At 42.2% G+C, this 24,924-nt stretch overlaps 1 protein-coding gene across 12 annotated transcripts in view; it reads left to right on the forward strand.

Moving 5' to 3' along the window:
* Positions 1–24,924, forward strand: part of LOC139574464 (rap guanine nucleotide exchange factor 2-like) — a 137,400-nt gene that overhangs the window by 20,459 nt on the left and 92,017 nt on the right. For all 12 annotated transcript variants that reach the window (XM_071399045.1, XM_071399046.1, XM_071399051.1 and 9 more), the window contains exons 2-3: positions 16,819–16,889; positions 17,427–17,483. In XM_071399045.1, coding sequence (XP_071255146.1) covers positions 16,819–16,889; positions 17,427–17,483 — 128 coding nt within the window. The remainder of the gene's footprint in view (positions 1–16,818; positions 16,890–17,426; positions 17,484–24,924) is intronic.

Raw genomic sequence — 24,924 nt, forward strand, 5'->3', positions numbered from 1 at the left:
ACAGTTGCCACCATCCTTTTTCTTAGTCAATATCACTTTCTGAGTCAAAGCCGAGCTCTACTGCTCAGATTTTAAAACATGACTTAAAATGTAAACCAATGCAACATTAACCAATAAAAACAGCTGGTCGTTGAGTCTCTCTAGTCCTGGTTTGGAAATCTCACAGTATCAACTTTGGCTCGAGGAAACTGTGCAGACACTGTGGTCTGAGCTATCTGATTGTCCAGCGGTAGGCCTATAGGTGCACTTGATTTGCTCTCTGGGCCGAGTAGGCAGAGTTCTTCTTTCAGACACTTTAAATGGTTCAAAATTGGAACATTTTGACATCCCAGCACTAGGGCTGCGGAGTCAAGTGCACCTACCACCAGCAGCACTTTTTTTTTTTTTAAATAAATAGGAACACATTTTACAGAAATATTTGGTGATCAACTAGGAATGCCTTGGAGATCAACCAGTTGGTGACCACTAGTGTAAAACAATAAGAATGGAGAAAGCCCCATTGAAATCACTTAGAATTTGCCACCCTAGGGTCGTGCACTACTCTTTGTTTTATTATTTATTTATTTAAAATTTGTACCCCTTTCTCAATTTCGTGATATCCAATTGGTTGTTAGTCTTGGCCCATCGCGGCAACTCCCATACGGACTCGGGAGAGGCGATGGTCGAGACCCATGCGACCTCCGAAACACGACCGTGCCAAGCCGCACTGCTTCTTGACACACTGCTAGCTTAACCTGGAAGCCAGCCGCACCAATGTGTCGGAGGAAACACCGTACAACTGGCTACCATGTCAGCGTGCATGTGCCAGGCCTGCCACAGGAGTCGCTAGAGCACGATGGGTCAAGGACTTCCCGGCCAGCCAAACTCTCCCCTAACCCGGACAACGCTGGGCCGATTGTGCGTCGCCTCATGGGCATCCCGGTCGCGTCCGGCTGCGACATAGCCCGGGATTGAACCCGGATCTGTAGTGACGCCTCAAGCACTGCAGTGCCTGAGACCGCTGTGCCACTCAGGAGTCTCCATGAAGCACATTTAGAACACGTTGCTTAGAATACTCTTCCTTTTAAGTGCTCTTCTAGCATGTAGTCAAACCTTTTTATTTATTAAGGAATACATTGTAGTTTAATCCCTCATTGGTATGAAAACATTGCTTCAGACTGTTCTGAAATCATAACATTCATCCTCTCCCAGCTCATGTTCCATATTTCTTGTGCACTGCAATTTCCTATTTTATGATCCACATCCAATGTGATGTGTTGATAGTAGGCTAATTTGTGGACAATTTTGTAAATGTCCTCTTCAGATGCCTGTATGATTCTCAAATAAGACCAAAGAGGGGGTTTAATAATAAAGGAGACTAGAGGTAGGATATACTTATTATGCAATTGCCTACAGAAATAAATAAATGGAATTGCCCTCTTTAGTATTTGGATGAAGACGAAATGCTGAATTGGAGAGGAATCATTTGCAGTGCATTCTGAGAGTGTTCAGATCCCTTCCACATTTGTAACATTCCGGCCTTATTTTAAAATGAATACAATATATTTGTTTTCTCATCCAGTCTACTCACAATTCCCCATAATGACAAAGCGAAAAGTTTCTTTTTTTTGCAAATGTATTAAACACATACTTTATTTACATAAGGATTCAGACCCTTTGCTATGAGACTTGAAATTGAGCTCCGGTGCATCCTGCTTACATTGATCATCCTTGAGATGTTTCTACAACTTGATTGGAGTCCACCTGTGGTAAATTCAATTGATTGGACATGATTTGGAAAGGCACACACCTGTCTATATAAGGTCCCACAGTTGACAGTGCACGTCAGAGCAAAAACCAAGCCATGAGATCGAAGGAATTGTCCGTAAAGCTACAAGACAGGATTGTGTCGAGGCACAGATCTGGGGAAAGGGTACCAAAAAATGTCTGTCCCCAAGAACACAACTGAGCAATCGGGGGAGAAGGGCTTCGGTCAGTGACCAAGAACCCGATGGTCACTCTGACACAGCTCTAGAGTTCCTCTGTGCCAATGGTTGTACTTCTGGAAGGTTCTCCCATCTTTACAGCACTCCACCAATCAGGCCTTTATGGTAGAGTGGCCAGAAGTAAGCCACTCCTCAGTAAAAGGCACATGACAGCCCGCTTGGAGTTTTCCAAACGGCACCTAAAGAATCTCAGACCATGAGAAACAATATTCTCTGGTCTGATAAAACCAAGATTGAACTCCTTGGCCTGAATGCCAAGCATCACGTCTGGAGGAAACCTGGCACCATCCCTACTGTGAAGCATGGTGTTGGCAGCCTCATGCTTTGGGGATTTGTTTTCAGCGACAGAGACTTGCAGACTAGTCAGGATCGAGGGAAAGATGAACGGAGCAAAGTACAGAGATCCTTGATGAAGAACTGCTCCAGAACGCTCAGGACCTCTGAGTGGGGTGACAGTTCACCTTCCAATAGGACAACGACCCTAAGCACATAGCCACTCCAGCCTTGAACTCGATCGAACATCTCTGGAGAGACCTGAAAATAGCTGTGTAGTGACGCTCCCCATCCAACCTGACAGAGCTTGAGAGGATCAGCAAAGAATGGGAGAAACTCCCCAAATACAGGTGTGCCAAGCTTGTAGCGTCATACCCAAGATTCGAGTCTGTAATCGCTGCCAAAGGTGCTTCAACAAAGTATGGAGTAAAGGGTCTGAATACTTATGTAAATTTGATCTTTCCTTTTTTTATATTTAATACATTTGCACAAACAGTTTTTGCTTTGTCATTCGGGGGTATTGTATGTGCATTGATGGGGGGGGAGCAAATGAATACATTTTAGAATAATGCTATGGAAAAAGTCAATGGGGGTTGAATACTTTTGGAATACACTGTCATTTGAAAAGAAAGGAGGTTGCTGAGCTTTGGCGTTGTGGTATTTAGCTGGCGTTCCCTCAGCTCTCTAACTGTGCTGCAATCTGTTTCCAGATTTAGAGGTTGTTTTTGGTGTGTCTAATCTGGACTGCCAGGCTTTGCCCTGTCACATTAGGTACCATTGTGTAGACCTATTTCTGGCCTAATCCCCTATATGTAATGAACTTAATTAACCAAAGCTTGTTTTCATCAGGACATTTGCATATTGCCCAGGTCAGGCACAGACTGGTGGTGGTCAGTCTAGTGAATTAGTTATTACATGGGCGTGACCCAATTTGAAAACAAGGAGGGGGGTGGGTGACCACCCATTTTTGTGTACTTTGTCGAGTTCCTTTAAGTGCGACATGATACAAGGGGACAATTCTGTGGCGTCAGTTGGTAGTTAATGTTAGTCCTGGGGGCTTTACTTATTTTTAGTATTACATTGTTATTGATTACTGAATTGTTGGTTAGTACAGTGAAAGGAATTTCACTGTACTTGTGCATGCGACATAACAACTTGTAGTTGGGTAAAACAGTAACTCCCAGTGTGGCAAAAAGCTAATTACACTGATCTTGATGGCTTTTGACAAGCAGCAATTGGTTTCAACAGGGAATGTGAACAGTGTGCCACACGTCAGCAAGTTGAGTGGAGTGACTTATAGCGCTTTAATTAACCTTAAGTAAGGTATAGACAAAACACAACTGACACACCCTCTACCAAAACATGGCCTTGGTAATAGGCTACCCATGTGCACCAGCATGAAAACAATACAAGGCGAGACACTGATGTAAATCCAACAAATGTACAATAAATCAATTAAACAAATGTCTAAGAGATCACATGATAACTCGAGCTGTTCAGTGAAGGCAAACAAATATTGGATTAGTGCACACTTCAAACAAGTCATTAGTTACCCAATGGGACGGACAATAAAGCCCCCAGGACTACCACTAACCAACTGCTGCTTCAGCATACTAATACTAACAAGGTAGAACAGAAACTAAAAATAAGAACATGATAAAGTAATTAAGCTTACTTTATACAGGGTCAGTTCCAGTACATATTTACAATGTGCAGGAATACTGGACATGCATGCGTCAAAAGTTTGGACACACTCATTCAAGAGTTTTTTCTTTATTTTTACTGTTTTCTACATTGTAGAATAACAGTGAAGACAACACTATGAAACAACACATATGGAATCATGTAGTAACCAAAAAAGTGTTAAACAAATCAAAATATATTTGAGATTTTAGAGGTATAAGAACCCTTGAATGAGTAGGTGTCTGATCTTTTGACTGGTACTGTACATACATACATTAAACTGTAGTTGTACCCATGCCAAACATATCTTTTTAATTTTTTTATATATATTTTTTAAATATAGCCTAGGCCTACTCAACTTGTAACGCTTAGCCTCGTTGGAAAAAACATTTAGAGTCAAGTAGGCCTACTTTTGCAGCAACACCCACTGAAATGGATGCATCTCCATTCCACACCAGCAGAATACCCCAATATATCCAGGGGTCTTCATTTTCCAAATCCTCTAAGCTTTGAGAACAACCCTCGAATGGAAAAAGCCACTTTTTTTTTTTTTTTTGGTAACATGATTAGGTTTGGTGAGTATTGCCCTGAGGAAGTCTACACTTGTGACTTGGGGCCTGCCAGATAACAATAGTGAAATCACTCCTCTGTTAAACAACATCCTCAGGATATAGCTTGAAATACCACCGTCTGTAGTTGGGGCAGTTTAGACGAGGCGCTAGATCCTTGGGTGGGATCCTAAGGCTACTTTGTATACAGGAAGTGCAGGAACATTTGAAAGGCTATCTGATAAACACTGATTTCCTATTTCCAAGAGCAAGGCTTTTTTTCTAAACATGAATACTGTTGATTTGTAGTAGTCTACATACTAAGTAATTGCACTAAATAACAGATGCCTTCATGTTATATGTCTTAATTCACTGTGGCACAAGAATGGACCATTACCCTGCCAGGACGTCACACTGACACATAGTCTAGTAGACCTAGTATTAAATGTCTCTTCGTCATGGGAGCTCCTGTATCCATGTCAACCAAATGACACCATCAGCATACAATGAGTATTTTTTTAAACTCCCTAGAGTCAATGTCCGTGCCCCCGCATAAATATAATTAGCATAATAAAAACATCGCCATAAAAATCTGTTAAAGCTAGAGATGTTTTTTTGTGTGCATTGGATGCATCTCAGTCCACTGCATCTGCCAATATCGCACTTTCGCATCTGCGGTGAAAGAGCTTGTCAGACCATGAGACATCCTGAAAATCGGTCTTCTCGCGAAATTGTGTGTAGTGTCCGAACGATTTGGCCTACAAACTATTATGACGACTATGTTCCATGTAGTAAATCTGTTATTCAATGCGTTTGTATGGGCTGGATTTGGGAATCAGACTAAGATGGGGCTTAGAGACTCTGAGAACAGAAGTGCCATTGTCTCTTAATACTGACGGTATATAGGTGACAATTATACCTTCAGAGGTGAAACAGACGGGAGACTGGTGAGAGATTCATCTCCATTATCACTGGAACGTTGAAGCAGTGTTGGTGACTCACAGCTCCATTACCGGTGAAACGTTCAAGGAAATGTTATTGACTCTGGCCTGCTCCCAGATGACTGGGGGCATGTTGTCCCTGCACAAATAACCCCCAGATATCAAAGACCCTCTTGAATCACACTAAACACATGGCTAGTGACGAGGGGGAGTAACCTTGACTCGGAAGATAGGGGCATTTCAATTGCTCTATGTACTGCTAGAGAGCCACAAATGCATTTATTCAGTGTTAGTGTTCAGGATTTGCTGTGTGTATGGCTTGGGGGAGTGGTTTGGGAGAGGTGTGTGTGTGTGTGTGTGGCGTTATTTGCGAGGGTGACGCATGTGTGCATTCCTTCTCTAAAGAATAGAAATGCTCAGTTGTGAGCAGTCGACCTGCATATCATAAAGGATATCTCGGTTTACAAGTCCTTCTAAACCCCCCCCTGTCATTGAAAACCCATCAAGATGAGAGAGCAGCTCACCTCTCATCAATCTAAAGATGTCACCATTTGCCACCTTAGATTTACTACCCCCCAAAATTCCATACTCACCTGGTGAGGGGGGAGAATTTACACCTTTGGAGCCCAAAATATTCCCCCCTAATGAAAGCCATGCTCGTAGCAAAGCAGTTTTGACTGGTTGTTCCCTAGCAACCGGGGCACGATATCATCATAACCCATGGCTGGAATTGCCTTTCAGAGAATGCTGAGGGGAGAAATTGTAAGGAGATTGATTATTGGTTTCCATAAATACCCGAAGTGGAGGCCTGAAAATATGCACTGGCGGATATATTGAGGATTAATGGCCACAGGAGCAGAGAGAATGGCTGATTTTAAAGCAGCACTATATCGAAGCCCATTAGAGCCAGACCTGACTTGCTATTATCATCCCAAACTACTTATGATTCATGACCTTGGCCCCCAGCCCTGCCATGCTTGTATATTTAATTAGCCAGAAAAACAAAACAATACAATACATTTTGGCATATTTATCCCCATACAGCAAATAATTTGTTTGGTCAAATTCACCTTAGTTAATATAAGTCTACCAATTTTGCTTTATTTTGGGGTGGATTAGCGTGAATTGCTCTTTATGGGATGTTCTGTAACTTTGATTACCCCGCACCTCTTTTGAGGGCTTTGTTTGGGCGAGATGGAGCGTATTTCATTTTGCCCGACAGTTGGCTTTGTTCCTGGCTGGGACCTGCTACAACTTGGTTGAATGACAGTGCTGAATTATCCTTTTGTTGAAATGAGTGTTCAGAGTCCACGGTTAAATCCATACTGGGCCATTGTGGTTAGGTTAGAGGGTTGGAGTCGAGGGGCAATGGTTGTGTTACATTTATGAAGCATGATAAGAGGTTGTGGACAAAGTCATGGTTGGTTGTACGGTTAACAGTATCTGGTCAGAAGTTTGTTATCCCCTTGTAGGGGTTTGGTCAACACTTATCCACCATTTTGTACCGGTAATGTTTGAATAGCCTGCTGTGGTTAGTTAAGCGGTAACTTTTTTTGGTCTAGTTTCAATGTTTTGATTGGCTAATTCATGGTTAACTTTGATGTATTGCCATGTCTAACCATGCTTGCATAATTGTGATCTATAGTTACTCACAACTCACGCCCTGCTCAAAGCATAAAATACAGTGCTAATTAGATGACTGTTGAGATCCTGTATCGATGTCGCTTGATTAATGTTGTGTGGATAACGTTAAAATAACACCACACCGAAGGCCTGCGGGCAAGTTAATGCTCATTTAGCGTAGACCGATTGGTTCTTTCGCACCCAGAGGCATAGCAGGGTTACAATGTCGTGTCCTCACAATGCATAATCTGATATTCAGTGCCGCGTCCACATGTTGCATTATTCAACATGGATACACTTTTCGCTGGTATTATACCAACTTGATTGCACCATCTTTCTTATCCAAATGAAAAGCTGTTTCAGAAGTTATTTATTTCCTTCAGGATTTTCTGTTTTCCCCCAAACACCCCCCAACATTCTTACCAGCCCCCCCACTCCCACTCCCCGTCCCCATAATTCTGTTATCTATACATAGTCTTAGGCGTAACATTGCCGTTTCCCCACATTCCCACAAAATAACATTGTTAAATGTTTGCTCACAAACGAGACTGTCGCTGCCATCTTGATTACCTCTCTGAGGATTCAACCTGAGGAAATGTAAACATACTCATGAATTATGCATACATCTTTATTTACCACGTCAATTATTCAGAAGATATCAGTTGCTTGGTTTTTGCCAGAGGGTTGTAGTTTGTGGAGATAAAAAACAACAATAACAGTGGCTGAATTTAGCTTCCTGAACAAGAAAATAATTGCACATTTTATGAGTTTTGTCAGTACCTTATGATATTGTACATGGAATTGTCTTGGCTGTTTTTCAATAAGAATAATTCAGTGATAGTAGTTCTTACAAAAATAACTAGCCTACTTATTCAGAATATTCCTCTATGCTGACGACAACCTTTGCAAATATGCAACTAACCCCAATAGAATGTTTATGTAATGTGCCAATTTCCCCACCATGGAGCAAAAGGAATGATTCTACAGAAAGTTATGCCAGCACAGGCAGAAATCCGTTCTCATTTAAAGTTCCTATCCCCTAGTTGCCTACCTGAGGGTCTGACAGGTTAACAGTGAAGCCATCTTATCATCAGATTCTTACACATTAACAAGTGATTAGCCGTGTTGATAACTGAAGCTCCTCTGGTTACTTTACCTCAGACACGTTTCAAGCCAGCAGCTTACTGCTATCTTGTTATGAGATCACGTTTAAGATTGTGATACATGAGTTCAGTCCCATTTAGGTAGTATTGACTACAGCCAGGTATTACTACTACAGCTGTGAATACTGTAGGTTATAAGGTAGCCTTAGAAACGGGCCCCATTTTATTGTTCACTCACTTGGGTTTGGAAATAACGATCTGTAACGAAGCACAGTGAGGGGACTATTTTATAGTTTTAATCCTTTGACGCCGCACCCCCTCACCCTGCTCATAACCAACAATAATGACTCTAAGGACCTCCGCACGTGACGTGGCCTGAAGGCTCCTGCTTCAACAGCCGTGCTCACCGAACCGCCCTGGAGTCAATATGCATATTCATAAGGTTCGGAGCGTCAGTGCTTCCAAACTTGTCTATTTTTAGTATATATATATTTTTTTACTTCTCTGGTTTTCCATGCTCTGATGAATGAATGCAGTGTAATGGTGAAATGTACCAGTCCTGAGCCTTTTTTGAAGCTTACATTGAATGTTAGCAGTGTGTTAGCATGATAGCTATAAGAGCGTCTGCTAAATGACTTAAATGTAAATGTAAATGTAAATAGCTAGTGCAGTGGTCACCAATGTTCATCAATATTAGCAGTGCGTTAGCATTCGCATAATATCTAGTGTGGTCGTCATCAGACTGTACGATTGTTTATCCCATGTGTAACTCTGTTGTTTTTGTCGCACTGCTTTGCTTTATCTTGGACAGGTCGCACTTGTAAATGAAAACTTGTTCTCAACTGGCCTACCTGGTTAAATAAAGGTTAAATTTTTTTTTTTAAATAAAAGTCGAGGCCTGTACACCCTATTGGTCCCATGTATTGTCATCTTATAAATTAATACATTGAAGATTCCTACTTGTAAGTTGCAATTTAGAACGCAGGGTAGATGTTTCTGATTTTAAGAAATATGGTAGTCCAAAGAGTGCATACTACCAACTGCTCATTTTAGCCTAGCATGCATCCTATTTGCATGCTTAAGGAATCTCACTGTGCTATTGTTCTTAGTCTTTATCCTGGCAGCTCAAGTGGAGGGTGCTAAGCTCATTCACATGCCTCCTAGATTCCTGTTACCGAAATCCACCACATCCCCTCCTCCCACAATTCACACAAACAGGGTGTGAAGCACTGCTAGAGATTGGGTTTCCTTGAAATTATCGATTAGCATTCGCAATTGTTTTCTTTTTCCATTGCCTCACATAGCTTTTCTTCCAATTTCCGGGTTGTTTGTGTGCTGTGTTGTCTTAGCTTGTTGGAGTTAGCTAGCACAGCAATACTAATGCTGCTACTAGCTACTTAGCTTTGTGTAATGTGTGTTGGTGCCAGCCTTAGCTAATAATTTCAAGGTAGCACCAGGGGGAAACAAGTGTTGCCCCACACCAACATTCCTACCATAGTGTAGTTCACATGGAGTTTTGAAAACAAGATCGTTGGCCTTCTCTTTGCCAGGAGTCAGGACACCCACTGATACTATGTAGCGCCCAGCTACTCTGTGACCTTGCCCTCCTACATAAAGGTTCCACCTGCTGTCTGGTCGCACTGGGCAATTGATAAAAATATCCCTCAGGCCCCACACTCTTTGTCAATAGATATTCAAGGACAGCAGTCAATGTCCTCTCACTCACAGGCATACACAGGAATACACACGTGCACATACCACTGCACACATTATTGATGTTACTTCCACAATGAGACACACTTGCACAAGCATTATGCACCCGCCTGCCTGCCAGAGGTGTACGTGTCTCCTACAACATTTTGGATAAACTGTTGTCCTTGCTATTTTGAATGGGCTGGGGGCCTCATGAGTCCTGCTTGGCACACTGACACCGATGGGGGCTGGGGTGTGTTTGTGCTGAACTGACAGTATAAACCTACTCTGTGCCATTTTCACATACTTGACAGTAGACAACACTGACCTGGTGACCTTCACCACTGTGTGTCTCCAGTCAGCTGCCTTACTAAATACTGATTACATTAAAGCCTCAATTTGAATTCTGTGTTTCAGCCCAATGGCATTCATATAAATGATACTTGTACAGCAGGACATATTGCAGAATATGCCTTTTTAAAAATATGTATGTGGAGCATATGAGCGTTGTTTGGCATGTTGTTCTTCTCACTGTTCCCGAGTGGCGCATCGGTTTAAGGCACTGCAAGAGGTGTCACTACAGTCCCTGGTTCGAATCCAGGCTGAATCACATCCGCCTGTGATTGGGAGTCCCATAGGGCGGTGCACAATTGGCCCACTGTCGTCTGGGTTTCGCTGGGGTAGGCCGTCATTGTAAATAAGAATTTGTTCTTAACTGACTTGCCTAGTTAAATAAAAAAAATACACAGAAAATTGCTAACATCAAATTGTATTTGTCACATGCGCAGAATACAACAGTTGTAGACCTTACAGTGAAATGCTTACTTATAAGTTCTTAACCAACAATGCAGTTTTAAGAAAATACCAACATAAAAAAGTAAGAGATAAGAATAACAAATAATTAAAGAACAGCAGTAAATAACAATAGCGGGGCCTTAGACAGGGGTTTGCCGGTACAGAGTCAATGTGCGGGGGCACCGGTGTCGAGGTAATATGTACATGTAGGTAGAGTTATTAAAGTGACTATGCATAGATAATAGAGAGTAGCAGCAGTGTAGAAGGGGGGGAGGGGCAATGCAAATAGTCTGGGTAGAAATATGATTAGCTATTCAGGAGTCTTACTGTAAGACTTGACAGTGAGCGGTCTCTGGATAGCACCAGAATGTATCCAGGCACAAGACCTGTTCTAACTAATGGACGACCCAGATGCCTCTTCCTCCCGACATGTCATACCTTCCATAGGTTAGGGAGCGGTGGAGGGCATAGCATAGGCCTTGTGTGTTATTTGTCTCGGCAGTGTCATCTGAGGAATGCAGTCCTCACTCCTGGCTGACACACAAGATGGCCCCTCTACTGTCACGGTAAGGGGATCCATTGAAACTGGGACTCTGCTTGGTGGGATGGATGATCAGGTTAAAGAGGCCTAACCTGGTTAAGGATCAAGGTCGGAAATCAAAATGGCGGCAATCATACTGATAATGGGGGTGTTTTTCGTTTTCTTTTTTTGTTCCACCGCGTCACCGATCGCTAGGTTAAGCTATGAACTTGTTGCCACGTCTCATTGCCCTCTGAAGATATGGTGAAATCATCACCCTCAGCCGGTGACAAGTTAGCGATCTGTTGTGAATCTAGCATGGCTCGGCTCTGAGTCGCAGGAGATTAATTTATGCTTTTCCCCGAAACAGAACCACGGTCTCTGTGCGAAGCGTCCCAGATTTAAAAGGCCAATTCTTGACGTGCCTGCCTGCCAGGGATCGGGGACACCGGCATCTTAAGGCGGAGACATGCTAATGATCTGAGCTAACTGGTCGATGACACATTGTTTTGATGGAGCAGAGAACCAGACTAGTTACACAAGGCATGCCAACAGGATGTGGCTCACAGAACTTGATGTTGGCAACAACTTCTCATCAGTGACAGACCCATGCTTTCCCACACGTGGCCTTACTGTTGGTCTCTATCTCTGTCACGAATGCCCAGTAGTTGAGTGACTGTCTCCTGATATGCTTTTAAAATACATCCTTTGTTCTTTCCTTCAAGGTGATCACTGATCTGCTAAAGAGATAAATCCCATTGACTATCAGCTGTTTAAAATCTCTATTTTACGATGTATTGGAGGCTGCTACTGTTGACTGACTGCTACTGTTGACTGACTGCTACTGTTGACTGTATGATAGAGATTATGATGGTAACACGGTCTTAACCAATGACAGGAGTGAGTATTATGTAACTTCCCTTTGTAAGGTCAATGCACCCAATGAAGCGCTCATTACACTCATCCCATGGCGAGTTTTATGGCCAATAACATGTCATATTATTTTAATATCCTGTGGAAACCAAAGGCCACATTAACCACAACTGCCAATCCCACATTTAAAATTCTCACAGCAATCTCAGATATTGTATCATTATAATATATAGGCTCATATGTTACAACATTGGACGTCTCTTAGCTAAGAGAATGAGGTTTAAAATAGTAATAAATCATAATTTGGTGGGTGCTTGTATTATCAGTGGTGACCCTGGAGCGATTAGGGTTAAGTGCCTTGCTTAAGGGCACATTGACAGATTTTTCACCTTGTCTGCTTGGGGATTGGAACTAGCGACCTTTCGGTTATTGGCCCAACACTAACCACTAGACTACCCGCTGTCCTCTTTGTAAGTCCAAGTTTACCTTCCGCACAGGTCTTTAAGGTTGTGACCCCACGTTTTGATGTTTCGCCTACAGTGTCAGTGTGATAAGATGCAGGTTGGTTTGCATTCACCCAAATGAATTTACCAAAAACTCATTCAGACCAATGAAAGGAGCGGACAATGAAAGCGCCCTATCTTGTTTGCAGACACATCAGAGGATTTGAGATTAGGAGTGGCTGCCGTTTTAGAATTTAAATGAGGCTTTGTTATTCGTGTCCTTGCCATTTTATTGAAAGTGAAAGGGAGCGATTTGAGGTCAAGTGGACGATTGCTGACTGGAATCTCACATTTTTTTATGCCAATGTTGTAAATTCTTCACCCTCGAATTGAAGTTATATACTAAGTTATAATGTTATAGGCTTAGTTCCCATCATAACTTGAATCTAAATGATCATGTTATAGGCCTCTTAACTTGAATCCAGGATCTCAGTGGACTTGCATGGTTTTAGCTAAACATTCATTTCCTCCTGGAATTCTCTCTGCTCAACTGATTGTCATGTCTATCAACAGGTTGGCCCAGAGCCCTGTTCTGTACCCTACTGCCCATGGAGTTACACAACAAACCATAGATAATGGAGACTGGAGAGGCAGCCTTGGTCATATTGGTGCCCAAAACAAAAAACACAAGGCTATCATTGTTGGCTAATGCCCTAATGTCCTGGGAGGAAATACCTCTGTTAGTTTGCCTACAGTATGGTACACAACACTGCTACTGTCTGACTCAGATCCAGAGGTGTAGTGAAACACTAGATCCCCCTGATCTAAGGAAATAAGCAGCAATTGGATGGTAACAGAGAAAAATGTCCCAGACCCCATAAAGACTAACATCTGGTATTTCAAAGATGTGCTTGAATAGCACTTATTAAGCACCCTCATCAAATGCTTTCTTTCTTTCTTTCTCTTTCGCTGTCTCTCTCACACACACTCATCTAACTTGACATTGCTTGACTCTTATCCCACTCCCCTACCTTGAGTCTATACAGTCATTGCCGTCAATATGCAATACCAGATGAACTTGGACATATCCCTCCCCCCCCCCCCCCCCCCCAGTGTTTTGCGGTTGGCCCCAACATCTCAAACGTTATCCAATCCAAAAACACAAAACCGGAAAATGAAAGTGCATGGTAGTGAGAGGCAGTGGAAAAATGGTGTCCCTCGCATTCTTTCCATGGAGCTAATCTCGAGTCAATCTGAAATATTTAAGACCAAAGCCACAATTGATGGGTCTGCATATTTGTCTCTCTCACTGGTGCTCCTGAGTGGCGTATGAGTGGCGCTCTTTCCCACACTGTGCTATAGTAGGCCTATGGGAAAACACACCAGTAGTATGCCACCTAGTGGTCGTTCTTGGTAAGGTCTGCTTCCATGTATGGCAATGGGAAATTAGACTTGTGCGCTGGTGTTTGGAATCTTCTTTACAACCTTTCCTTTAGGTTATAGTCTGTTACTGTAGGTGATTGGATAAATCAAAGCAAGTTTTCCACCCTAGTGTGTTCACCTACCAACCTCTCAAATCTGTGATTAAGCCTACTTTAGGGAAGACTGAAAAATGTCACCTAAGCTTTCAACAGGGCCTTGGTGTCCCGTGTGAATCAGCATGTTCACTGTTCATTCTATGTAAGCAACATTGAGGCATAATGAGTCCAGATTATCCCTCACAAAAATGGCATTGGCAGTATTTGTCTTGCTTAAAATCATTGTATAGCACCTTTTGTAGTCATATTCTCATATTTTACTAGGCCTACATCTATCTAGTCACAACTATAAGAATGTCAATATGTCTTATTTTGGTGTTAACAATTTCTATTCATATCAGCTTGCTGGATAATTTGTTTCAATGTACTGTGCCATTTTGTTATGTTAAATCCCAAATAAATTGGCCTGTCCTTGTACAGTAGATGGGGCCAGAACCTAGCCAGTCTCCAAGCAGAATTATCAGGCCCACACAGTATACAAATCAGTGAGCGACGTCAGAACAGAACATAAGGCTATTATTTGGGGTAACCTAGTCTATTAGGCTGGTGATATCACTGTATGATGTAACATGGGTCGAGGTAACCTAGTCTATTAGGCTGGGGATATCACTGCATGATGTAACATGGGGCGAGGTAACCCAGTCGATGGAGCTTTGAAGGCCAACCTGGTTTAGGTTTTTTAGTTCTAATTCAACCAACAGCCAACGGTCTGAACAGTGTTTTGCATTGCATGAATGTAGTGTATTTTGATGGGACATAGGGCGTATCTTTGATATCCTATTAGCAATTCTAACTTTGCATAATAGCCTATAGCCCATGTCTGTTCAATGTGCATACGTTATAAACTCATGTGTGATTGTTCTAATATTAACTTCCAAAAGATCACATTTCAGCTTTGATCTGCTCAACAGATCTGCTCAACAGTGTTTGATCTATGGTCTTGTTTGTAGTAACTCACACTTTGGTACGACACACAGGTCATTTTAACCAAACACCACCTCCCCTTTCTCAATCTTTGAACTCTAACCTGAGGTGCTTCAAACCGGTTGACCTCTCCATTCATTCCCCTTGGTGTCAGACGGTTTCAGAGCCCAGCGCTTGGTGTCTGCTGACAAAGTCAAGACAAAATGAAGGGAAGCACCACCCGTCCTGTTTTCTTTTTGGTCTCTAAAATGTATCTTTCTTAGATTAGGTGCATTGCGCAGGCATTTTCTTTGTGCCTCTAAGGGTGTAGTATTTTGCCTTGAATGGCAGAGGAGGTGTGTCTGTCTACATGTCTGTCAGGTTTTTTCTTTATTTTTACTATTTTCTACATTGTAGAATAATAGTGAAGACATCAAAACTACAAAATAACACATGGAATCATGTAGTAACCAAAAAATTGTGAAACAAATATATATATTTGAGATTCTTGAATGTAGCCACCCGTTGCCTTGACAGCTTTGCACACTCTTGGCATTCTCTCAACCAGCTTCATGAGGTCATCAGCTGGAATGCATTTCAATTAACAGGTGTGCCTTGTTAAAGGTTAATTTGTGGAATTTCCTTCATGTGTTTGAGCCAATCAGTTCTGTTGTGACAAGGTAGGGTTGGTATATAGAAGATAGCCCTATTTGGTAAAAGACCAATTCCATATTTTGGCAAGAACAGCTCAAATAAGTAAAGAGAAACGACAGTCCATCATTACTTTAATTAAGACATGAAGGTCAGCCAATCTGGAATATTTCAAGAACTTTGAACATTTCTTCAAGTGCAGTTGCAAAAACCATCAAGCGCTATGATAAAACTGGCTCTCATGATGACCGCCATGGGAAAGGAAGATCCAGAGTTAACTCTGCTACAGAGGATAAGTTCATTAGTTACCAGCCTCAGAAATTGCATCCCAAATAAATGCTTCAGAGTTCAAGTAACAGACACATCTCAACATCTACTGTTCAGAGGAGACTGCTTGAGATTTTTGGTTTCAACCACTGTGTCTTTGTGAGACAGAGTAAGTGAACGGATGATCTCCGCATGTGTGCTTCCCATGGAGGAGGAGGTGTGATGGTGCTTGCTGGAGGCACTGTCTGTGATTTATTTAGAATTCAAGAAACACAAACAGCATGGCTACCACAGCATTCTGCAGCGATATGCCATCCGATCTGTTTTGCGCTTAGAGGGACTATCATTTGTTTTTCAACAGGAAAATGACCCAACACATCTCCAGACTGTCAGGGCTATTTGACCAAGGAGAGTGATGGAGTGCTGCATCAGATGACGTGGCCTCCACAATCACCCGACCTCAACCCAATTGAGATGGTTTGGGATGAGTTGGATCGCAGAGTGAAGGAAAAGCAGCAAACAAGTGCTCAGCATATGTGGGAACTCCTTCAAGACTGTTGGAAAACATTCCAGGTGAAGCTGGTTGAGAATTCCAAGTGTGCAAAGCTGTCATCAAGCAAAGGGTGGCTACTTTGAAGAATCTAAAATATATTTTGATTTGTTTAACACTTTTTTGGTTACTACATGATTCTGTGTTATAGTTTTGGTGTCTTCACTATTATTCTCAATGTAGAACATTTTTAAAATTAAAGAAAAACCCTTGGTTGAGTAGGTGTGTCCAAACTTTTGACTGGTACTGTATGTATTAGGGACAGCACTGGCCATTTTAGAAAGGTTGTTTGGCTCTTATAACTGCTGACTCTTCATGTCTGTCTACTGTTAACACGCTGACCTTTTTCCCATGATATTCCAACACCCTGCACCCGGTAAAATCGGAATGTTAAAATGCTAATAAACTGACGCATCTCCTCTTCACACAGGACCTGGAGATAGTCTACTCCTATCTGCATGGGATGGAGGCCCTGTCGAACCTCAGAGAACACCAGCTGAGGTGAGAGCTCGCACATTGATTCAGATTGATCAAATGAATTACACATGAATTTATACTTGTTAATTACATGGGTGATCTGTGATTAGCAGTTGTACAATACCCTGATGAGACTAAAACTAGTAACACCTTAAAGGAATGTTGTTTTCCTCTGCGGTAGCTAGTTCTCAGAGACTTGTTTTTCTCCTGCTTGTTTTGAATCCTTGAGCAACAATAATATGCATGACATGCTTTGGGCTGTTTTTGGGAGTTTGTGTTTTTTGATATCGCTGTTTACTAAAATAAAGTTTCACAAATGCCAAGGCACATGAGTTACTTTTAAAATACTGACATTTCCTTCCTCTTAAAAAGGTAAACTCGGAGAGCTTCTACAAACTCAATAAACTAAACTTAGTGAACCCAACCATCCATCTGTTCTATTGTATTTGTTAACTTTGCTGTCACTGTTGTCTCCTCTTCTCTCCTCCCCCCTCTCCCATCTCCTCTCTTCCCCCCTCTCGCCCCACCCCTCTCCTCTGTCCTTCCCTCTCTCTCCTACAGGATAATGTGTGAGACAGTGCGCTATGAAAGACACGAAGCCAATGAAGTGCTCTATTAGTAAGTACCCTTGTGCGTGTATGTAGGTACACATTCTTAATGCATCCATTCTTAATAAATCATATCTAGATGTTCTCTGCTGGAAGTCTTTACACAAGACATGGTCAGAGTCCAACTTATTGACAAGCTGCGATTATGCCCCATTAATGTCATTTTAGGTGAAAATTTAAAAAGGTCTGATCCTTAAGAGTTTTTTTTTAAAGAGGGAACTGATTGGAGGACTTGCTTCATTTAGATGAGAGCAAGGCTATTCCAGAATGCCCTATAGTCAGAGGACATACACACACAGAGAGTTGCTCCCATTGGCCAAAAGTAGCAGTGGGGGGATGAGAGGGGGGGTGGTGTCTGGTACCCTGCTGGTAGCTTAGGGCTAGTGTGACAACACTTTCAGCAGTCTCTCTCTACCCACTGTGTGTGTGTGCACCCGTCTGCCGGTGTTCATGTGTAGTATGTATGCATGCATGAATATTTTGGCCCAGGGTAGGGGATTCCTCTTGTAGACATTCATACTCTGGTTCTCTTCCTGGATAAGTGCTGGGAGCAGACAGTGGGAAAATAAGATTCAGATTGATCAAATGAATTACACATGAATTTATACTTGTTAATTACATGGGTGATATTTTGGCCCAGGGTAGGGGATTCCTCTTGTAGACATTCATACTCTGGTTCTCTTCCTGGATAAGTGCTGGGAGCAGACAGTGGGAAAAGTCTCCCCCTGTGGAGAATCTGATTAAGTATCTTTAGCTGTAGTGGTGCCCTTTACCTTTTTCTATTTTTAACAATGAGTTCTGACTACCTGGGGACTAGGAGGCATTAAAACCACACTGTTAGAAATCCTGATGGCCCCTTTTTAAGGTAAACACAGTTCCTGAGATGAAAGCATGTACAGCACATTTTGGATAGGGAGGTGAAGGACTCTCAATCATAGACAGCACATTTTGGATAGGGTGGTGAAGGACTCTCAATCATAGACATGCTGTCAATAGTAGACAGCACGTTATGCATAGGGATGTGGGACAGTCAATTGTTACAAGGCTAAGCAACTCTTATCTTACATCCACTCCAATTCTGTCCAAACCTGAAACCCCAAAGTGAGGTTGATAGTGTGTGTGCTACAGGCGATACACTGCCATCTTAGTACATCAGGTTATAAACCAAGAGTATTACACTTGACAGGAATTGATTATACCCTCCAGCAGTCCTCATCTCCGGGTTTCCCTCGTGTGTGTGTGTGTGTGTGTAGCGCTCACACCCAGCTCATTGAAAGGTTTCCCCTTGCCAGTGTGTGTGTGCCTAGCGTCCCCTGTGTGCCTAGCGTCCCCTGTGTGCCTAGCGTACCCTGTGTGCCTAGCGTCCCCTGTGTGCCTAGCGTCCCCTGTGTGCCTAGCGTCCCCTGTGTGCCTAGCGTCCCCTGTGTGCCTAGCGTCCCCTGTGTGCCTAGCGTCCCCTGTGTGCCTAGCGTCCCCTGTGTGCCTAGCGTCCCCTGTGTGTGTGTGCAGAACTCGCACGCAGCTGATGGAAAGTTTTCCCCACACCAGCTCCTACTCCCAATAGGGTCCTACTGTAATCAGCTGGGAATGTGCCCGCTCGCTTCTGGAAACAAGGTCATCTGATCTGGGAAAAGAACTGGGAGAAATAACATGTCCCATCCAAACAACGCTCAAGGAACATTGCATTTCCATCCTTCTGAATGGGGAGTGTCATGTCAGTATTGGGGTTAGCAGTATTCTGTAGTAAAAACCATCATATAAAACACTGCAAACAGTGGAGGCTCCTCAGAGGAGGAAGGGGAGGACCATCCTACTCAGTGAATTTGATCAAAATAGTGAAACATTACAAAACATTTTATTTTAATTTTTTTAGATATGAATATATTTAGTATAGTTTTATGTCACCAAATAACGGATTTAAACCCTGTTTTGCAATGAAGGTCTACAGTAGCCTCAACAACACTCAGTAGGGTAGCACCCTGGTGTATCAGAGGACAGCTATTTTCTATTTTCTGTGTACATTGACTTCAATACAGAACTTAGGAGGCTCATGGTTCTCACCCCCTTCCAAAGACTTACTATAGTAATTATAACGACTTCCAGAGGACGTCCTCCAACCTATCAGAGCTCTTGCAGTATGAACTGACATGTTGTCCATTCAATCAAAAGTGACTCAGTGAGATGCTAGTTGAACGGTTTTGAACAAATACATTTCTTCAAAATTGTATGAACTGTGTGCCGGTGATCAGGGGTTTATTCATTCCGCTAATTCTGTTTTGCGAAACGTTTCTTAAATGGAAGCAAACGGGGCTGGACCTACCGAAATTTGTCCAAAAACTCTTCGTTTTGTTGCAAAATGTTAGCATCTGTTTGGACTAATGATTACACCCTAGATCCGCTAGATGCTGGCAAGAGTGTGCAAGGTGGTATTGAATATGTCACTGTCACCTTGATTACTCCAATTTGTCTCTGTACCTGTGCACCTACATTATAAACTTTCATTTGTAGGCTAGGTTTTAGCAACCTCATGGTGTGTATAGGGCAAATTTGAGTATCATGTAGTAGCTTAAACCTATTGATGTTACATTGAGCTGAGTGAATGGAATATGAATGACAGTCATCCAATATGCTGTAATAGAAATAAGGCCATCAACTGCCACTAACTTTTGCCTTGCAAAAGTATTCAGACCCCTTGGATTTCTCTACATTTTGTGTTACGATGTGGGATTAAAATAGATTTGTCATTTATTACCAATATACACAAAATACTCTGTCAAAGTGGGACATTTTAATGTTTTTTTTAAGATTAAGAAAAAATATAACATATAGTCGTTGCATGCGAGGTATTCAGCCCCTTTTTTTTAGGCAAGATTAAGTTAGTAAAGGTGTCAAATTGACCCTTCTGTCCCCCATATAACATCTGTAAGGTCCCTCCATCATGTATTGAATTTCAAGCATCATAAAAAGGGCAGTGATTGGTAGATGTGTAACAATAACAAATCAGACATTGAATATTTCTGTAAGCATGGTCAAGTTACTTATGTTATTAAACCACTAGACACCTCAAAGATACAGTTGTCCTTCTGAAGTTGGTAAAGCTGCAGGGCAGGAATGAAACTGCTCAGGGATGTCACCATGTGGCCATTGGGGATTTTAAAACCGCTACAGAGTTAAATGGCTGTGAAGGGCGAGCTGAGGATGGATCAACATTGGAGTGACTCCCCAATAATATAAATATACAGAATACACATGTTCCAAAACATGTATCTTGTATGCATCAAGGCACTAGCTGCAAAAAAAACCATGGCAAAGGCATACTTTTTGGCCTAAATTTTCAAGCATGGTGGTGGCTGCATCATGGTATGAGTATGCTTGACATCAGCAAATACCTTTTCAGGATAAAAAGAAACAGAATGGAGCGAAGCACAGGGAAAATGGTAGAGCAAACCTGTTTCAGTCTGCTTTACACCAAGCACTGGGAGAAGAATTCACCTTTCAGCAGGACAATAACCTAAAACACAAAGCCAAATTTCAACTGGGAATGCTTACCAAGATGACCGTGGATGTTCCTGAGTGTCCAACTTACAGTTTGACTTAATTCTGCTTGAAATTCTGTGGCAAGACTTTAAAAATGCTGTTTAGCCATGACCCCTACATCTTGACAGAGCTTGACAATTTTTTTACAGAATAATGGGCTAATATTGCACAATCCAGGTGTGCAAAGCTCTTATAGACTTACCCAAGAAGACTCACAGCTGTAATCGATGACAAAGGTTTTCCTAACATGTATTGACTCAGGGAGCTGAATACTTAAGCAACGACTATTTTATTGATTACATTTTTATTTATATAACATTTAAATTTTTCCCACATTGACAGACTATTTTGTTTAGATTGTTGATAGAAAATTACAAATCCATTTTAATCTCACTTTGTAACACAAACGTGATGAAATCCAAGGGGTCTGAATACTTTTGCAAGGAAAGTATTCAGACCCCTTGACTTTCTCCACAATTTGTTATGTTACAGCCTTATTCTAAAATTGATTAAATATTTTATCTCCCTCAACAATCTACAGAAGATACCCCTGTTGTGACTTTACTTTCATTAATCTGACTTATTTATTTATCTACTAACTATGTTTAATTGTTACCCGATTTTAAATGAATCCTCTAACAACGAACTCATTAGAAATTTGGGGCACCATGGAAGAGGTTTTTTAAAGAATTACCATCTCCCAAATGAAACTCTTAAGATATATCTATTACATCGCTCAACGGTCATCTTATTAATCATTACCTCTTATCATAATAGCATTCTGAACAGTCGTAACCTCATGCATCTGCAAAAAACCCAGTCTTACTCATGATTCAGTACTACACCAATTGGTTTCATTATTTATTTACTAGCTAACTAAATAATAACATAGACACTTAATACACGAGACAAAAGTCCGTAGCAGACTTTTACAATATGGTGGCTTTTTACGCAACGATAGGTAGAGGGGAGAGCGAAAAAAAGACATTTCAGAACTATTCTCACATTAATCATATAGTTTGCACATGAACCACCGCCCATTTGGATGAAGAAATCATCAATGTATTTATGTGCGAGGGCCTTTGTTTGGTCGGAACCAGCCCTCCTTAGGAAGGTTGTTTGGCCTTAGAGCGGCAAGCTGGATGGCTCTGATTGTCCAGAAGGGGTCTCCCCTTTCCCGTCTTCTACTGTTGTTGCCGGTGATGAGCGTAGTAGGATAGTCTCACTTACATTCACTTTTCTAGATATTTGACTCGCGACAGCTAATCAGCTGTCTAAGTGATTGTCTGAGAGGTGAGCTTCTCACCCACACCTCGTGTTGATTATTCAGGATTCGAACCACGATGGACATGAGCTGCAGCTTGCCGTCTCTCTGGTCTAAAGAAAGGCGAGTTTATTTCTTCACCTCGTGTCGAAGTTCCAACCTTTTCAAAACATGTAGCTACCGCCTCAAGTTTCCTGGTATGGGGTTAATTTAGTTGGCAAGCTTTTTATGCACACTAGTCAAAAGGGGATTGTTCTGTCAGTCTGACACAGTCTCTGACCTAATTTGGGGCGTGGCTACTTACTATGGAGAGATTCTCTTAAAATCACATTCATATTTTAACAAAAATACTTTTCATATTATATGCACAACATATTGGATGGAAACTTGACAGATAAAGGGGAGATACTTTCCAAGTTACAGTATTTCGTTCATACAATTTTTTTACGACATCACAAAATGAAAACCCATGTGACATTAGTTTTCTATAGCTCCCCACTGACCATTCTCCACAAATATTGTTCCAGTATCCACTTTTGACCGTGTGAGAGTTTCAGCAAAAAACTGTCTGTGAAACAAATACATTCCTTTGGTTGATACTAAAAGGGGGGAAAGAAAGTCTCCTCGTCCTGTAATTTACAACAGGGTGTGAACTGTTGACCATCCAGCAGCTACCCCCCCACCCGAAGTGAGAGAGGGGGGCCTGGATACTGTCAACCCCCGCCAGTCTCATCTGGCACATTTTGATTATCACAAGACCGTCATATGACCCAATAATGACAAAGCAAAAACAGGATTTGGGAAATGTTTGCAAACGTATAAAAACAAAAATCGGAAATATCACATTTATATAAATATTCAGACCCTTAACTCAGTACTTTGTTGAAGCACTTTGGCAGTGATTACAGCCTCAAGTCTTCTTGGGTATGATGCTACAAGCTGGGCACACCTGTATTTTTGGGAGTTCCTCCTGTTCTTCTCTGCAGATCCTCTCAAGCTCAGTTAGGTTGGATGGGGAGCGTCGCTGCAAAGCTATTTCCAGGCCTCTCCAGTGATGTTCGATCGGGTTCAAGTCCGGGCTCTGGCTCGGCAACTCATAGATATTCAGAGACTTGTCCCCAAGCCACTCCTGCATTGTCTTGGCTATGTGCTTAGGGTCATTGTCCAGTTGGAAGGTGAACCTTTCCTCCAGTCTGAGGTCTTAACCTGCTCCAGAGCGCTCTTCATCATAGATCTCTCTCTTTACTTTGCTCTGTTCATCTTTCCCTCGGATCCTGAATAGTTTCCCAGTTACTGCCGCTGAATAACATCTCCACAGCATGATGATGCCACCACCATGCTTCACCATAGGGATGGTGCTAGGTTTCTTCCAGATGTGACGCTTGGCATTCAGGGCAAAGAGTTACATTTTGGTTTCATCATGGTCTGAGAGTCCTTTTTAGGTGCCTTTTGGTAAACTCCAAGCGGACTGTTGTGCCTTTTACTGAGGAGTGGCTTCTGTCTGGCCGCTCTACCATAAAGGCCTGATTTGGTGGAGTGCTGCAGAGATGCTTGTCCTTCTGGAAGGTTCTCCCATCTCCACAGAGGAACTCTAGAGCGACTATTGGATTCTTGGTCACCTCCCTGACCAAGGCCCTTCTCCCCCAATTCTTCAGTTTGGCTGGGCGGCCATTTTAGAGACTTAGTGTTTCCAAACTTCTTCCATTGAAGAGTGATGGAGGCCACTGTGTTCTTGGGGTACTTCAATGCTGCAGGATTTTTTTTGGTACCTTTTCCCAGATCTGTGCCTCGACACAATCCTGTCTCGGAGCTCTGTGGACAATTTCTTTGACCTCATGGCTTGGTTTTTCTAACATGCACTGTCAACTGTGGGACATTATATAGACAGGTGTGTGCCTTTCCAAATCATGTCCAATCAATATAATTTACAACAGGTGGACTCCAATTAAGTTGAAGAAACATCTAAATGATGATCAATAGAAACAGGATGCACCTGAGCTCAATTTCGAGTCTCATGGCAAAGGGTCTGAATACTTATGTAAATAAGGTGGTTCTGTTTTTTTTTTGCTTTGTCATTATAGGGTATTGCGTGTAGATTGAAGATTTTTTTATTTTTTTATCAATGTGGAAAAGGGGTGTCTGAATACTTTCTGAATGAACTGTATACTGTAGTTTAGCAGACACACCCCTTTGGAAATAGGCTCGGGCTGCCCCCCCCCCACTCCAACATCATTTCATAAAGGGTCTCATAAGAATATTGATGTTTATTAAAAAAAACAGTTCCTCTCCAGCTTCTAACATACCCAGAGACCCTCAGCTCCTCTCCTACCTTACATCCTGTCTGAAGATGAGATGTGGTGTTCGGGCTTGTCATTGCTGAGCGCTTCTCAGACGATTGTTTCTCCCAAAATGCTCATGACCCAGTTCAGTCAAGCTGTCGTGGCGCATAAGACTCTCCTGTCTCCTACTACTTTGTGTTCTGTGCTCCTCTCCTCCTTAGCGATGTGCAAGGGAGCGAGCGCCTCTGCGTGCCAGCGATTTAATAATTGAACATTTCATTTGGACTGCGAGGGAGGAGATGAGGACGATATAGGGGAGAACAAGTGCATCAGGGGAAAGGAGGGGAAACTGTGAAGGAGAGAGATGGGGA

The sequence above is a fragment of the Salvelinus alpinus genome, chromosome 4, assembly GCF_045679555.1.
Source record: "Salvelinus alpinus chromosome 4, SLU_Salpinus.1, whole genome shotgun sequence".
Lineage (NCBI taxonomy): Eukaryota > Metazoa > Chordata > Actinopteri > Salmoniformes > Salmonidae > Salvelinus > Salvelinus alpinus.